General features: G+C 47.5%; 1 protein-coding gene across 4 annotated transcripts in view; it reads left to right on the forward strand.

Moving 5' to 3' along the window:
- The first annotated feature begins 296 nt into the window (after positions 1-296).
- MARCHF2 (membrane associated ring-CH-type finger 2) overlaps positions 297-15,293 on the forward strand; it is a 38,703-nt gene continuing 23,706 nt past the window's right edge. For 3 of the 4 annotated variants that reach the window (XR_004408625.2, XR_004408624.2, XR_004408626.2), the window contains exon 1: positions 13,011-13,237. Coding sequence is in view for 1 of the 4 variants with exons in the window: in XM_042795063.1 (XP_042650997.1) it covers positions 13,062-13,237 (176 nt within the window). In the remaining 3 variants the exon portion in view is untranslated. Of the gene's footprint in view, positions 361-13,010; positions 13,238-15,293 lie in introns of those variants that run through there. The other variant, XM_042795063.1, reaches the window with a different exon arrangement.

Consider the following 15,293-nt stretch of genomic DNA (forward strand, 5'->3'; position numbering starts at 1 on the left):
GGGGGGGGGGGGGGAGCGGCGGGTGCCCCGGGGGGGGGGGGGCGGTAACGCCCCTCGCGGGAGCGGTAACGCCCCGCGCCGGGGCGGGGGCGGGGCTGGGGGCGGGGCGCGGCCGTCCTGCCGGCTCGCTATTGGCCGGCGGCTGTTGCCGGCGTGAGCGCGTCGCGACGCCGGGCCGGGTTGCGCACAGCCCATGGGGGCGGGCTGGCGCTTACGTCAGCGCAAGTGGGGCGCGGGGATTGGCGGGCGGCGGCGACGGCGCCGTCAGGGGGGCGGGAGGGGGCGGTGCCCGGCGGCCGCAGGAGCCGGCGCTGGGGCGGCGCGCGCCGCGCTGAGGGGCCGCGGGCGCCGGGACCGCAGGTACCGGGCGGGGCGGGGCGGGACCCGCGGGGCGCCGGGGGCAGCGGCCGCCGCTCCGCTCCGGGTCGGGGGCCGCGCCCTGCCCGCCGCCGGTGCGGGGCTGCGGTGACGGGAGCCGCGTCCCGGGCGGGCCGAGGCGGCCGGGCCGCGGTCTGGCCTCCCCGGGTGTGTGTGTGGGGGGGCGGGGTGTGTGAGATGGCTGACAGCCATTCTGGTCCCCCAGCCCCGCTTTGCGGGGGGTCCCCCGCCGCGGGGGTGTCCGCGGGGGCCGGAGCCGGCCGTGCCGCGGGAGGCGCTGCGGCGCGGGGGGATGGCAGACCTGGCCGCCCTCCCGGGAGCAGCGCGGCCCCTGCCCGCTCCCGCCGGCCCCGGGCAGCCGTGCGAGCCAGCTCCCCTCCGGCTGCCGGGCTTTGATGGCGAGCGCCCGGCTGAGCGCTGTGCCCCGAGCGGGCCCGCAGGCCGGCCGTGCGGTGCCCCGACCCCGGCGGGGGGCAGAGCCGCGGCCCGGGCCTGCGGCTCTTCCCGACGGAGGACGGGGGTGGGCTGGCATCCGCCCCCAGCGTGCCAAAGCGGGGGGTGTTGTGTGTGAACTTAACCTGTGAGGAAAATGCGGTAGGCCTGGGGGTTTGGAGCAGCAATTGCCTTATAGCTGTTCATCAGACTTTATTTCCAATGGTGTAAGTAGTTACTAGGAAAATAATTCTTTGCAGGTGGACACCTACGCCTGTTTTTTTCTCCTCTTTTGGAGTGTTACTGTTCTAATGCATATTTTTGACCTACTGACTGCTCTGTGGCATGACAGGGAATGCACCATCTTGTAGAGCATGTTACAGAGATTTCCCAAGAGAACGAGTTCAGTATCACAGGAAGACTGAAGAACTTGCTACAGTTGTGTGTTGGAACACCAACTGTCTTCCTCTGTGGTATAAGCTTAGAGTTTGTGATTGACTTTTCCTAAAGTGGGATCTATAAATCTCTCTATCTCATTTAAACCAGTTTTCTTTAGACAATTGAACTGCTAGTGACAGAGGCCAAAACTGCTCGTTTATGGGATTTGTCCAAGGGACAAGCCTGTGGCTTGTGTACAGGAAGACAATTGTGACATTGGAGGTATCCCATGGTCTCAAATACTGGCTCTTGTCATATGAGGATGTACTCTATCTGATGGGAAGATCAAGATCAAAACCAGAAATGTTGTTTGATGGTCTTTGAGTCTTCTCGCTTATCCGTGCAATTGCCTGTGCTGTTACACCCACAGAAATGGTGCTCACCTAAATGTGGGCTGGCACACCTGCACTATACGATGCTACTGCCCCTGTGAGAGTTCAGGCTTTTGTATGTCTTGTCCTCTTAAAGGAAGTTGTGCAGAGCTCAGATTTTACAAGCAAACAGGTGGGGTGTTTCTCCAGTTACTCTTGATGATGACTAACTGGAAATGCTGGGGTTAGCCAGTGCTGCTCTGGCTTTTCATCACACTTGTTTGTATTCAACGTGCTGTCGCCATGGTGTCTGGAGATGAGGCTGTCCTGCCCTGATATGTGTATGATGAAGATCTGTCAGTGGGCATGTGCTTCTCATCCCACCTTCTGCCCTTTATTTGCTCATAATCAGGAGAATGTTTGTATCCCCCTCTCAACAATCCCTGTTACCAGCCATCATTTTCCTTGGGAGTCTCATTCTCTTGCTCCACTCCCCTTCCAGCAAGCATTTATCTCTCTGTCTCTCCCTTCTGATACAGTTTCTAGCACTTTCTCAACCTTTTTCCAGGTTCTTGTCAGGAATGTCTGTGATACTGCTGTGGTAGGTCAGGTCTGATGGCTGTGGCCAGTCCCCTTTATCCACCCTGCTCTTGGGGACATACAACTCTGCTCAGTTGCCAAGCTCACATGTGCGCAAAATAATCCTTTTAGCAGCTGGATGTTAGCCTTGTCTTTCCAAGGTTTAGGAGTTTGAGTACTTTTTTGCCTCTCCAAAGGATTATGGAGACATCTGCAGGGGAGAGTGTTTGGAGTGCTAGAAGAGCCCTGGTTTTCCAGGTGCTTTTGAAACTGTGATGGTATGTTCCTCTTCAGAAACAGAGGCTTGAAGAGACGGGAGCTGGGACTGGAAAATCCCTTTGCATGCACTATAACAGTGAATCTCATAACTCCAGTTGAGGATGCAAGGTCTAACTACCCCCAGGCATGTGTTATGGAACATTACAGGCAGCCTCTAGCAGTGAAGACACCTTAACCTTACCAGGAGTGGACCAGGTGGCACAGGAAACAGCCGAGTGTGAGCTTAATGTGTATACCATGGACATTAAATACTAGCTGTAAAACCTGGGTTGTCTGTCTGTGGTTAGCTAATTAACACTACTGTTAGTCTTTAAGTGGAAACAGGAAAAAAAGTGTTGTAACTTATTGTTTCTTGTTCCTGATGTCTGACTGCCTTTTTTTTTTTTTGCTGTGGAATTGCACTGAGGCTGTAGAGTGAGGTCACCCTACGCTGAACACCAAGGAGACCATGCAGATGAGCAGTATTACAAATGTACCGATTGTAAACATCTTCCCATAGAGCTCTTGACTTAATAGATGCTGGAGGAGGGGCTTTCCCATTCTAGGTTATCGATGCTGGCCTGAATCAAGCAAGTGCAGGACATGATGTTTCCCTGGGAGAAAGTTAGCATAGATTCCTTGAACAGAAAGGAACTCAAAATGCATCCATCAGAAGCTGGGTAAATTGAGGCTGGATATAGGCTCTGAGACTCTGTTAGTCCTGAGGGCTGCTGCGAGTCCTCAGGATGTGACTTTGTAGTAGTTCTGCAGGCACAGATATAAGGTAAAATGTGCAGTTTAGGGTCTGTTTTGCTATTGTTTAAAATATCTTGGCTTTTTACACTAAAAACCACAGAACCTTTTCTTAGAAGATGAAGGGAAGCATTAGGCATTCTGAACTATAAACTACAGGATGAGTTTATTTTTCCCCTACTTGACTTTGACTCAGCTTTGGATATTTGGAGACTTCAGAGTTTCTGTTTTCTAAACTATTGGTTTTCCCCCTCCAGATTAAAGTTCATAACTGGTGTGTCTCTTCTGCCCCCAAGTCTTGCTCTGGTTATCTTGAGTGTGCTCCTAGCTCAGAGCCTTCCCATGAGAGAGAAATGATCTCTGTTTACTTAAAGTAGTTTGTCCACTTGAAAACAGACTAACCACTTCTAAGTTAGTAAGAAGCAGGCATGCAGTCTCTGTGATGTAAAAGACAAGCCATGTGAAAAAACAAAGCTGTGGTTCACTTTTACGTGAAGGAAGTGAGCACAGCAGCATATCAGTGTGAAGGGTAGAGCAAGCAATTCCTGTGAAGTTTGTGTAGAACAGCTTTCTCTGGTGCTAAACCGATGGATTAATCTATGCTGAGGCACGGTTCGTGGCTTAATGTCGCGCATGTGAATAGCAGGCGCTCCAGGTCTGGTCTTGTTCTCGTCCCTGCTCTGACTGCAGCAGAGCTGTTCCCCAGGGAGGATGCCGTCCTGCTCACTCTGTTGTCTTTATGCTGTATTTGCTGTAGTTACACCAGGTGGGCTCTGGCTCATCAGCATCGCAGCAACAAATGCAGCTCTGCTGGGAGAGGTGGTTACCTCCTTGCTGAGTGTTTGGGAGGGCACTCGGCTGTTTATCCTGCTGTGTAAAAGCCAAAGAGTGGCTACTGGGTTTCTTATGGTTTTGGCCACCTTTCCCGGTGGTGGAATATGCCTCTCTATAGCTGTGATGGTTACAGGTTGTGAGAGCTCTAAGCACTGATGGTAAAATGCAGAACGGCAAGATCCTGAAGGCGTGGACTGCCAGAGTGTCTTGGGGTAGGGACTGAACCCTTTGTATCCTCTAGTAAAGTGAACAGCCTCACAGGAGTTGGACTGACCTGCAGCTCTTCCTACCTGTCAGCTGTGCAAATGCATTCCTTTCCCCGGACTTCTCCAGGACGAGCAGTGTTACAGTTTGGAATCTGTGATTTGTCCCCATTTTCGTTCAAACTAGGCATCTGTAAGTTTTCTTCCAGATTTTGTGTAGCAATTCTAACTAAACTTCAGTGCCTGATAAAACATGAGATGATTATGTGTGGTTAACCTCAAGGGCAGGCATGCTGTAACTGCTCTTGCAATTTTAATCAGTTATCATGAAGTCAGTGATAGACTGAGGGAAACATTCTCTTGCTGTTCCCAAAAAGAGGGAACAAGGGGCAAGGAGCAGTACTGGCTTGGCAACTGTAAGTACAACCAAATCAAACCTGGTTTCTAAAGCACTTCTCTGCAAATAGGGAAATGCATCAAGCTCTTGCGTTCTTGGCTTTAACACCAATTTCTTTGTTTGAAGTTTTGAGAGTTTTAGTCCTGTTTCAGCTGAAAGCTGTTTGGGTTCAGATTTCAGAGTGGTGGAAGGGAAAATGTAAACTACTATTCTGGACTGTTCTTAGCTTTTATTTCTTCCCAGTTCTTTGTGCACTTCTCTGTAGACAAATCAGCCGAGTCCTGTGTCTCCAGAAAAACTAGAAATGCAGTCTAAGCAAAACATTGCAAACTTAATTGAGAGAGAGACTGGGATTTTGCAGCGCTAATACCAACTGTGAAGCTTCACTTCTGGATTGAGGAGGGAATTTGTACTGGTAAGGAGTGGGCAGAAGGGAGATACGAGTGAAATCACTTAGGTTCAGCTAGTCCTCCTCTTTGGCTGACCGTGGAGAAGGAGGGTGCTCTCAGCTGGTGCCTGCTGTGGAGCTTCAGACGCAGAAGGCTGTGGTGGTGGTGCCTTTGCTGGAAAGCCCTTTGAAAACTGAGTGTGCTAAAGAGATTTGTACAGTGAAATAGCTAGGTTGAAAAAGATAAATATGCAAATTAAATTCCAGATCAAGTATCAGTTTGAAGATCAGCGTGCTGCCTGGTTTTGAGTGGTGGTTGCGTGCCAGCCATGCGCTGCTCTGAGCGGTTGGAGCAAGCAGGGCTGCTGCGTGCTGGCAGGCAGTTTGTTCCAGCTCCAGTATGTCTCCAAGCAGAGTGTTATTATTTGTATAACAGTGTAAATGGTGCTTTATAAACCAAGGAGGAAAACACTGAGGAAAATGCATGTTCTTCCTGGCATGAGATTCCTGATCCTGAAATAATGTTTGACATCCTTCTGAGTAATGCCCTGTGAGGGACTGACCAGCCCAACGTTGTGTGGGTGCTTCTGTGATGATCTGGTGCATGCATTACTGCTACACTGAAGTTGTTTGGTTTGGGGTTTTTTGTTTGTTTTTTTCCTGATGTATTATCCAGAGCTGGATAATCTCTTTGTTCTGAATAAACTGAAACTGCCTGGCAAGTGACTGCTTAGGACTGGGGAGCCCTTGAGCTTCACGACTGCTGCAGATGCTGCCTCTCTTTAAAGGGGAGTTCTCTGAAGTGATGGGGCCAGGAAGCAGTAGTATTCTTGCGTTGTTGCTGCTGTTACTTTGGTACATCCCATGGGTGCAAAGAGAAATGAGAGACCACATGGCTCTAGTGCCTTCAGGAGGCAGGGCTGCTAGGTGGGAGCAGGGCAAGGACGTGCTTGCAGGTGGTGGGATGGTTGTTTTCCCCACTGATGGGCAGCAATTCTGCAATCATTGCTCTGTGGGCATGGTAACCAATTTTTTTTCACCCTGCTTCATGATTTCAATAAAAGCTTCCAAGTCTTACTAATGCATCTCTCTTTCCCTGAAGAAAGACTAACCAAATGCAGAGGGAGGTAGAGACAGGGTCTATATACTTGCATCATGTAGTGAATTGTGCTGCTGTTCACCTCTAAAAGCTCATGTCTTTTGAATATTCAGAGGAGCAGCAGGTGTTTCTCATGTCCCAGCTGGTTTTCAGTTGTTTCCTTATGAAACTTGTTATTAAAATGGCTGAATGACTGATTTTTGATTGGAGATACCCTCTGCAAAGAATTTTCTCCTAATGTTGCAATTTGTTTTACCAGATGTTGGTAATTAAAGTGCAGTAAACTTTCCTTTCATACGGTCTTGTGGAAGATAACAAGTCTCAGAAGATCTGAGATAACTTTGTTCATTTGGTCACTCCAGCTGTAACTCATGTCTTGCTCTTTCCCAAGTACAGCTTACAGAAAGAAAAAAATCATCCTTTAGGCTTCTCATTTTTATACTGATCTTTTTCTCAACGTGTAAACTTGAACCTTTTGCTTCTTTTTGAATATTGAGTAACATTGTTATAATCATCACTCTTCTAAAAAAAAGTTTGAACAATAAAGGGGAGAACAACATGATAGGTACCCTGAAATCTGGGGTAATGGGAGCCCTGCTGTGTTGCAGCTCTGCTTGTGGTCACGCAAGGCCCATCCCTATGGCCGGGTTTGAAGATTAAGGTTCACTCCCAGTGGGAGCCCACTGAGAACTGCAGGGTGTGTGCCACATGGGTTTTGTCTTTGCCTGTTGCTAGTTTGCCAGTGCTGCAAGACAGGGTGATGAAGTGTAGCTGCTCTAGGGTTGATCAAACAAGCTGAAAGTTTTGAAGAGGTGGGATGAGTGTGGATGCAGACTGGAAAACAACAGTATATTGATCACGAAGGCTCACTGCAATATTTTTTTTACCAACAGGGAAGAGAAGTCAGATCCTGGCAATGTGTCTGTTCAGAAAAAAAAAATAATAAAGCACATTTTGTGGAGGATTGTCTCTTCATCTGTGTCTAGAAAACAAAGTCATTTGCTACCAAACTGTAGTCTAAATAATCAAGACTTCAGATTGCTTCTAGAATATGCCTAAATAGTGGCTTGGTATAGAGAAGTTTTGATCATTTGTCCTCAGCTGGAGCCTGGTAAGTGAAGGCTTGTGTTACTGTTTCACTGCTGCTGAGTTGTGCTGTTGGGATAGTTGAGAGGCAGCTGAGTTGCGTCCCTGGCAGTGATAGATAATGTACAAATATGACAAAAATAGGAGTCCAAAAAGGCTGCATCTAACCTCTTCCTGGGTGTTACATGGTCGAACTCAGAGTATCTTACGAACATTTGAAATTCAGCCCTAGGGATGAGGTAGGTGAGCCTCTGTGGACAGCCGTGGTGTTTCGCAGTATCTCACACTGTGTGTTTTGCTGTTGAAGGTATAGGAGGAGGTTTCTGGTGTGAAGCTTTATTAGAAGGTTCACAGGTTTGCAGGATGTTGTCCCTTGATTATTATTTTTTTTTCTTGCTTTTTGGGGTTTGTTTTGTTTTGAGCCTAGAGTCAGGTAAGTCCCATGACTGTCTGATTCACAGCATTGCTCCACTGGCACTTTCTGAAGAGCAAGTTAATGCTGAAGTTTTTACAGCACCTCCTTTAGCTGCAACTGTCAACCAAATGTTGCAGGCAGGGCAGGAAATTGAGAAGCTCCTGGGGAGCGAAATGCTTTCCTGTGTGTTATCTACCAAATTTTAAAATGCTTTCAAAGCTGTTGTGCTTTAAAAGTGTTAGGGTATATGTCATAAAATGCTGTGTTACTTTTCTCACTAGACAGAGCTGGTTGCACCCTGACTTGTAGGACTGTTGCATTCAGATGACTTATGAGCATATGACTCATGAGATTTCTTCCCAGGTCCTGGGCGATGCGAGTTGTGGTGAGGTCTCACAGATGAATTGCCCCATCTGTGTCTGAGGGCACGTCTTGTGAAGCTTTAGAACTGTCTTCAGCTGATGGATCAAGCGTGGGCAGCTCTGTTGCTACCTTTTCGGATACTTTTAGAGTGTTATGCAGCAGACCTGCAGGGTAACTTTTGAGAGTCAGATAATTGATGTACAAGATCATGTACTTTTTTTAAATAACGAAATAATACTGTGGTCTTCAACCCGCAATAGAGAGTATGTTTAAACTGCTTTGATTTTCAGATTTGTTTGTTTAGGACTAGTTCTTGGGTTGGTTTTTGTTTTTTGCCTTTTTTTTTCTTTAGATTAAAGCACTTTTGCAACCTTTTAACAGTAACAGGGAGCACTTTAGGCCACTCATCTTTGGTGGCAGGATCTGAGGGTGTGTAGTCACTGTGGGTGCAAGGGTCTGGAGGCTAGAGCTTGCCCTCTGTGATGTGTAGGAGGGGTTACCCTCCCAATCGCCCAGAGCACGGGGGCTACAGCTATACATAGCTATATATAGGCACTTCGGCCACCTGCAGCAGGCAGAGCTGGGTGCTGAAAGACATGTTGTGGGCCTGGGATTGGATTTGGGCCATGGAAAGATGTGTTAGCTGGATGAGACAGGGTGTGTGGGGGTAGGTGCTTAGATGTGAAGGAAGTAATTCTTTGTACTTGTCTCCCTCAAGAAGCTTGTATTCAGATGGTCTTAAGGCCCCTGGATTTTGGAAATCCAGTTTTCATGGTGAAAAGGAAGACATTGATGTTTCAAAATGCCCTTTAGCAACTGAAAACCTTCAGTTCACTGATGACATTTGCAGGATCATATGATTTGAAAACTCAGTGTCTGCATACCCAAGTTAGCTAAAATGGGTTTGGAAAGCAGGCCTGAGTAGGCTTGCTCCTGGGGGTTCAATGTCAGCTTATACGAGCTGCAGTCAGAGCTTTGGCGAGCTGCACACAGTAAGTGCATAACTAACTAAATTTAAAAAAAAAAAGGTACTTATGTGCAGATGGGTGGGTTATGCTGGCTACACAACTTGGTTATCTCCTGGCAGCATGGTAGTGGAGTGCCAGGTTGTGGTTACGGTAATCAGGGAAATGGGTTGCTGGGTGAGAGGAACAGACTTAGCTGCTGGCAGCCTTGCCAGGAGGTGGGTTTTTTTCTTGGTGGAGATGTTCCAGGGAAGCTAATCTGTAAAGCTGGTGCGTATGAGCTGCACCCGAAGAAGGTGGAGCTGGTTCTAGTTCCAGTTTGCTCTGGATCCTGTCAAAGCCTCAGAATTGCTCCAGGGGTTTACACCAGTTGAGATGTCATGTAGACCGGCCACAGGCAGCCCACAGAAGCCGTGACCTGCACTTAACAATTCCCCTTTACTGTGATCATTTGGCCTTAGCCTTTCCTGTTGCTGTCTTTCTCATCTTGACTGTGGCTTTTCTCTTTGTGGCTTTGATCAAGGTATTCATCTGGCCTGCTATGGTTTCCCTGTCTGGGAGGAATAACTGTCTTATCTGGCTGCAAAGTCTAAATGTACAGAACACAGCTGGGGGACCCTTTACCTCCTTGTCTTCTGCCTGTGCCTGCTGGGCATGTCTTCTGGATGGAGAGCAGTGGTCCAGCCTGATCTCTGAAGTCTTGAGCTGTTCAGTCATGTGAGGGAGTTTTGAAACCTCTGTTGCCCTTTGGATGTTATAAACTGGATCATGTATCTCATTGCAATGCGTGAAGACTGACAAGGGGGGATATTTTGCTGGCATGTTTTGCATAAGCCCTGTATCAGGCAGGACACTGCACCAGCACTGTGGTCTGTGCCTTGGAGCAGCAAAGAAGCACTAGCTTTGAGGAACTGGCTCATCTCACTGCACGTGTTTTGGAGTCATAGTGCATAACTCGCTCTTCTGAGCCAACTTTCCACAAACAGGGTTTGTTTTAATTCAATTTGAATAATCTCTACAAACTCAGCCCCTTACATCCTGCATCCGCTCAGAAGCTGAGGATACAAAACGTTGCTGAGAAGAGACTTCGGATTTATTTGCTCATGTCTAACTGTGGCAGCAGAGGAGATACTGATAGTAAACCCAATGTCTCAGAGACTTTTTTTTTTTTTTTTTTAATGAGAACAAGAAATATATCCCCAAGGAATGGACTCAGAAATCACAGCTGCCCAGAAAAAAAAACAGTGTGTGGTTCAAACCAGCTGTTTGGGTCTTGATTCTGACTCCGAGTTTGTGATATTTCTGCTGTAACATTGGGTTTGGGTTTGATGAGCTGTTGACAGTTGTGGAGCAGACTTCATGCTGATGAGCTGAGCCTTTAGGGAGCCAGGAAAGGGACTGGCTTGGTTGTACACCATGGTTCATGTTAAGCTGGGTATGAAATTGGAACGGGAGTGCACTGTAGATGTTATCTTTGGATTTCAGCTACTTCCTCACTAACTATATCCACGAAAATCTTGCTGCTTTTCCTTTGTATTTGCTGAATGGTGTGAGTCAGATATTAAAGCGCAGTGACTTCAGGTTCCACCCTGGGATGGACCCCGACAAGCAAATGCCAAATAACTTGTAATAGAAAACCGCACGTTTCCTGATGGACAGAAGGGTGGTGATTCCCTTTCAGCCCTGAATAGGGCTGCCAGGGCAGGGACACGGTGCTGCCTGTATCTATCAGATGTGGAGGACAAAGAGCCTCAGTATAAATACTCTCAGGACACAGGGAGTGAGGGCAGTTTTATTACAATATGCAAAATGGACCTTTTTCCTCTGGACTTAAACAATATTTTGGCTGAAAAAATGGAACCGACCTTTTTATTAAAAGCATATATCTTCTCATCTCTGGTTCAGTAAGAGGCTTTTACAATTGAAAGAACTCCTTAACTTGCAAAACAGCTGACTTAAGTCATTCCACCAGCATTTATCATCTTACCTTTTGCTCCTTAAAGTTAGGGAGCTTGTAGCTTTTTTTTTTTTTTTAAAAAAAAAAAGGAGAGCAATAAGAAAAGTGTCTCTAACCCTGTGTGCTGTTTGCACAGGTGGAAAGAGAAGCTGAGTCAAGGCAATGCTGAGTCTGATAAGTTCATTCTTAAGTTGCCTGCCTGCAAGCTCAAGCCTATTCCTGTTCAGATGCAGAGGAAGGGTTACAGATAGCTATTGAGGAGCTTTAATAAAGATATTAGAAACTTTTGTACTAGAAATTAGAAAATATTCTATAACTTGAGGGGATGCTACCAAAATTGGTGTCTAGTGGTCAGAAACCAGTAAAGTGTTCTTTCCCTCTTGAACACGTTCACCATGAAGGGACCCGTCCTGACAGATGAAGCCCTTGGTTGTGTAAGAGTTGCTTAATTTCTAAGACATGAAAGAACACTTGTGCTTTTTGTTTTCTTCCTCTGTAGTCTGGCCAAGCCTCCAACCAGGAACAAGCCCTTATTTTCTTTAGCTATTTTAGTTTGATTTAGGCTTAGCTGAACCTGATGAAACTGCAGTTTCATGGGAACGTTTGACTTCTGTTGTGCAGAGATCTCAAAACAAAAAAGCATTTATTTGGGTGGAATGGTGAAGGTTTGTTTGCCTGCTTCTACCTCCAGGAGATGGAGATTGAAGATTTCCCCCCCACACTTTCCCTAAATTAAACAAGCCTAATTCTTCTTATATTTCTTCTTTGCTAAGTTTTGGGGTTGGAGTTATTTTTGTTTGTGGGGTTTTTTTGCTTTTAACCTTTTCATTGCTTTCAGTTGAACTTCTTCTATGGGTCTATTTGTCTCTTGAAATCCAGCCACCAGGATGAGACACCGTTCCAGCTATGATCCCAGCAGTACTGGTGCACAGGGATTACTGTGCATGCCTTACATAAGGCAGTCCTGTTTACAGACACAAGGATTTTGGTCTTTACCAGCAGTACGATGTTGTTGGCTTGTGTTCAGCTTGTGACTAATTGTAACCCTAGCTCCTTATTTCTGCACAGCTGTCTCTTAGGGACCAGGCTAAAGGAGATGGGAGAAAATGGGATTTTTTTGAATTTGCAAAGCATGGCTGGTTTTGGGATTGAGATAACCCCTGCCAGGGAGGAACACGGCTGTTGCTGGCAGCTTGGGTGAGCTGCTGCCTTGCCTCAAAGGCAGAGATCTCTCCCATCTGTATGTGGCTTCTCTGAGCCAGCTCCTGGTTTGTCATGTTGGGCTTTTTTTCTGTACCTTCTCCCTGATTCTTGCACATTTACTGCTTGTTCCTTGTGTTCTCTTTGCTGAGTAAATTGCAGAGGTGCTGAAAATATGATGATGTGTTTTGCTGTTTGCATGTGGCTGTTAGAAGAATCATGATTGGTCTGAACAGTTGAAAGGGAAAGGAGGAAAACTGGCCTGCTGCCCTTTCTGTAGAGCTCTGGGAGGATTTTAGTGCTTTAGGGTGGTTAATACCTGCACATTCACTGTTGGGACGTACCACATGGAATGTGGAAACGGAAGCATGTGCATTTCTGTAAAGAAATAAAAAAATGTAAAATCAAAGATGGGGTGGGGGGTATAAGCCTTTTGAGTTTGGTGGATGGGCTTTAAAGGGCTCAGAAAGCACCTGAATGCAGCTGAGAAGGGCCTCCCTCAACGGGGCTAAGCAAAATGGTTTAAGTGCCGTGTTCAGGTGAAAGTTTGCAACCTCTACAGAGGATATGAACATAAGTTTTTGATGACGGCTGTAGCCAGAATGACATGGGCCTGTAGTGTTTCTGGTTGCCTTCCTCACCTCTGTGTTGGCATGTTTGGTTTGAAGGGCTTCATCAGATAAAAGGGTGGGTACCAGGAATTCTCCCTGGGAAAGGCAGATTTGCAATTCTGACACTAAATTATGTAAGTAGGACACTAGAAGCCTTAATTTGATGGTGAGGCAGCCTCACAAAGCCTATTAAAGGGAACAGAACACTAGCAAAGCCCACGATTGTTGGGGCCTTGGGGTGCTGCCAGCCCAGGTGGGGCTGGAGGAGTGTGGCGAGGGGGGCCCTGCGCCCCAGCTGGGTGTTCCAGGGTACCAGGCTCTCACCGTGGTGCCATTCCCGCAGGTTTCAGTGCCATCAGTGCAGGTCCCCGGGGCAGAGGGGCCTGGAGCTGCCATGACGACGGGCGACTGCTGCCACCTCCCCGGCTCCCTCTGCGACTGCCCGGGAAGCGCCGCGCTCTCCAAGTCGGTGGAGGACTCTGACATCGGCCGCCCTCAGTACGTCACACAGGTCACCGCCAAGGACGGACGGCTCCTCTCAACAGTGATCAAGGCGCTGGGTGCGCAGAGGTAGGGCTTGGGATGGCTGCGTCTGGGCTTTTTTCCTACTTTTTTTTTGTGAGTCGGGGCATAGAGGGAGTCACCGAAGTCTTGTTTGTGAAGGAGTTTGCCAGGGCGCTAATATTGAGTGCAAATCCTCGTTAGCCAGATGCTTCCCAGGGGCTCATGCCGGTTGCGTGTGCTGGTGGGTTGGGACTCACGTGTCCATCAGAATCCCCCAGGCCTGCAGCTGCTCCAGCGTGAGATGGAAGCAGCCGGCCTCTTGCCATGTGCCTCTGCCAAGTCCGCGCTGAGCAGCAGTGGAGGTGAGACACCACGCTAGCAAGAGCAGCCTGATGTTCATGGACATGATTAGGAGCTGAAAGTGGAGCAGAGCCCCTGTTCCATGACGGTCCTGGAGTAGAGGCAGGGCGGCAGTTTGGAGCCCCAGGGAGAGGAGGGTGTTTGTGTTGCAGGAACTGCAGTGTCCAGCTCTTGCTAGAGGGGATGTGTGGCAGCTTCACTTGCTCAGACTCTTCCTGATGGGGCTTACCATGTATTTTGAGCCACTTCCAGAGCAGAGGACACTTGGCAGCATTGTTCAGTCCAGCCAGTGAGACTAGTCACATTTTGTGTTCAAATCCTGTCTGAACAGCTGTTATTAGTTTCAATTAATTTGGCCAAATGTTGATGAGGTGTGAAAGTGGTGAGTGCAAATGTGGGGGAGGAAAGCAGAAAAGCTAGATGAGAATGGAGGCAAATGTAATTGCTATATGCAGCAAACCTAGAGCAGGTAAATAAAAATGCAAGGGGAATTGAGCTTGCTCTCTGACAACAGGTAGGCTGGGTGAGAAGTTGTGCAACCCCTTAAAATTTGTGGAGGTGTGAAAGTTGGGTGGGGAAACTGCCTGGGATTACAAGTTAAAAAAAACCACGTTTTTGTGGGACACCAGTTTGTTCATTTTGGTGGTGGTGGGTTTCAGTCTCTTCCTTGTCACCAGCATTTAGCAAAGCAAAGCCAGGAGCAGCATGATGGTACTGGAATGGTAAATTACTGATGCAGCCTGCTGGAAAACTGTGTTTGAGGGTGTATTATGTGGGAGTGTGACCAGGCTCCCTCCCCCTCCGAATAGGAAGGAAGGAAAATGGAGTCTGATAAGAATTTTTTTTTTTCTCACACTGTCAGCAAATTTTTTCCTTCTGGATTGTTTGTTGCTAGCCAAGGTTATATTAATGTGCTGGAAATATGAAACTTCTTGAACAGGAAGAGAACAGATGAAATACCTTACAGATGCTTTTCTTAGGAAACAACAGATGTATGAGAGCACTGGAGGCTTGGAGTTTTCTTGGTCTGTCACTAAGGTTGTGTGAGCAGACTGTAATTCTGTTGTTCTGATACAGCACTGAGCTTTATGGCAGTAAAGGTTACAGAATCATCAGATAATTCAGATTGGAAGGGAATTCTGGAGGACATCTGGTCCAGCCTCCTTTCAGAGCAAGGCTAACTTCAAAGATGGCCCAGACTGCACAGAGCCTTGTCTGATGCAGTTTTTGATATCTCTGAGGACGGAGTTTCTACCACCTCTCTAGACTCCTGTTGCAGGGATTGTCCCAGCTGAAGAAGGCCCCTAAATAAAAGGCACGTGAAAATGAGGAGAGAGCAAAGGTCAGTGGTTCACCAGTGTTGTTTGGCAGAGAGAAGGGCATGGGTGCAGTGGGTGTACATTGCTTCACAGCCCTAAATATGATTAAAAAGTCCAGCTGGGATGAAATGTGATAAACACTGAGTTGAAAGTGGTAGAGATCATCTATGGTTCACCAGGAGAGGAGTCTTGCTTTTCCTTTAGTGAGCTGATGTGCACTTTCTTGTGGGCTCTTCTCTCTTAATGTCCCACCAGTGTTTTTCCCCAGTATGCTCCTTTTCCTTGCACTGTTTCTATGTCTTGCTCTTGCTTTCTGTTTTGTCTGGTTGTGCAAACTAATGGAAGTAGCACTACTGCTTTTGAAGATTGCAAATTGCTTGTTCTGACTGTTGTGTTATAATCCCACAAACTTTTGCAGCCAGGCATTCTTTTTCAAAGTCAGA

This window comes from Tyto alba, unplaced genomic scaffold (assembly GCF_018691265.1).
Source record: "Tyto alba isolate M040663 unplaced genomic scaffold, T.alba_DEE_v4.0 Super-Scaffold_20000042, whole genome shotgun sequence".
Taxonomy (NCBI): Eukaryota; Metazoa; Chordata; class Aves; order Strigiformes; family Tytonidae; genus Tyto; species Tyto alba.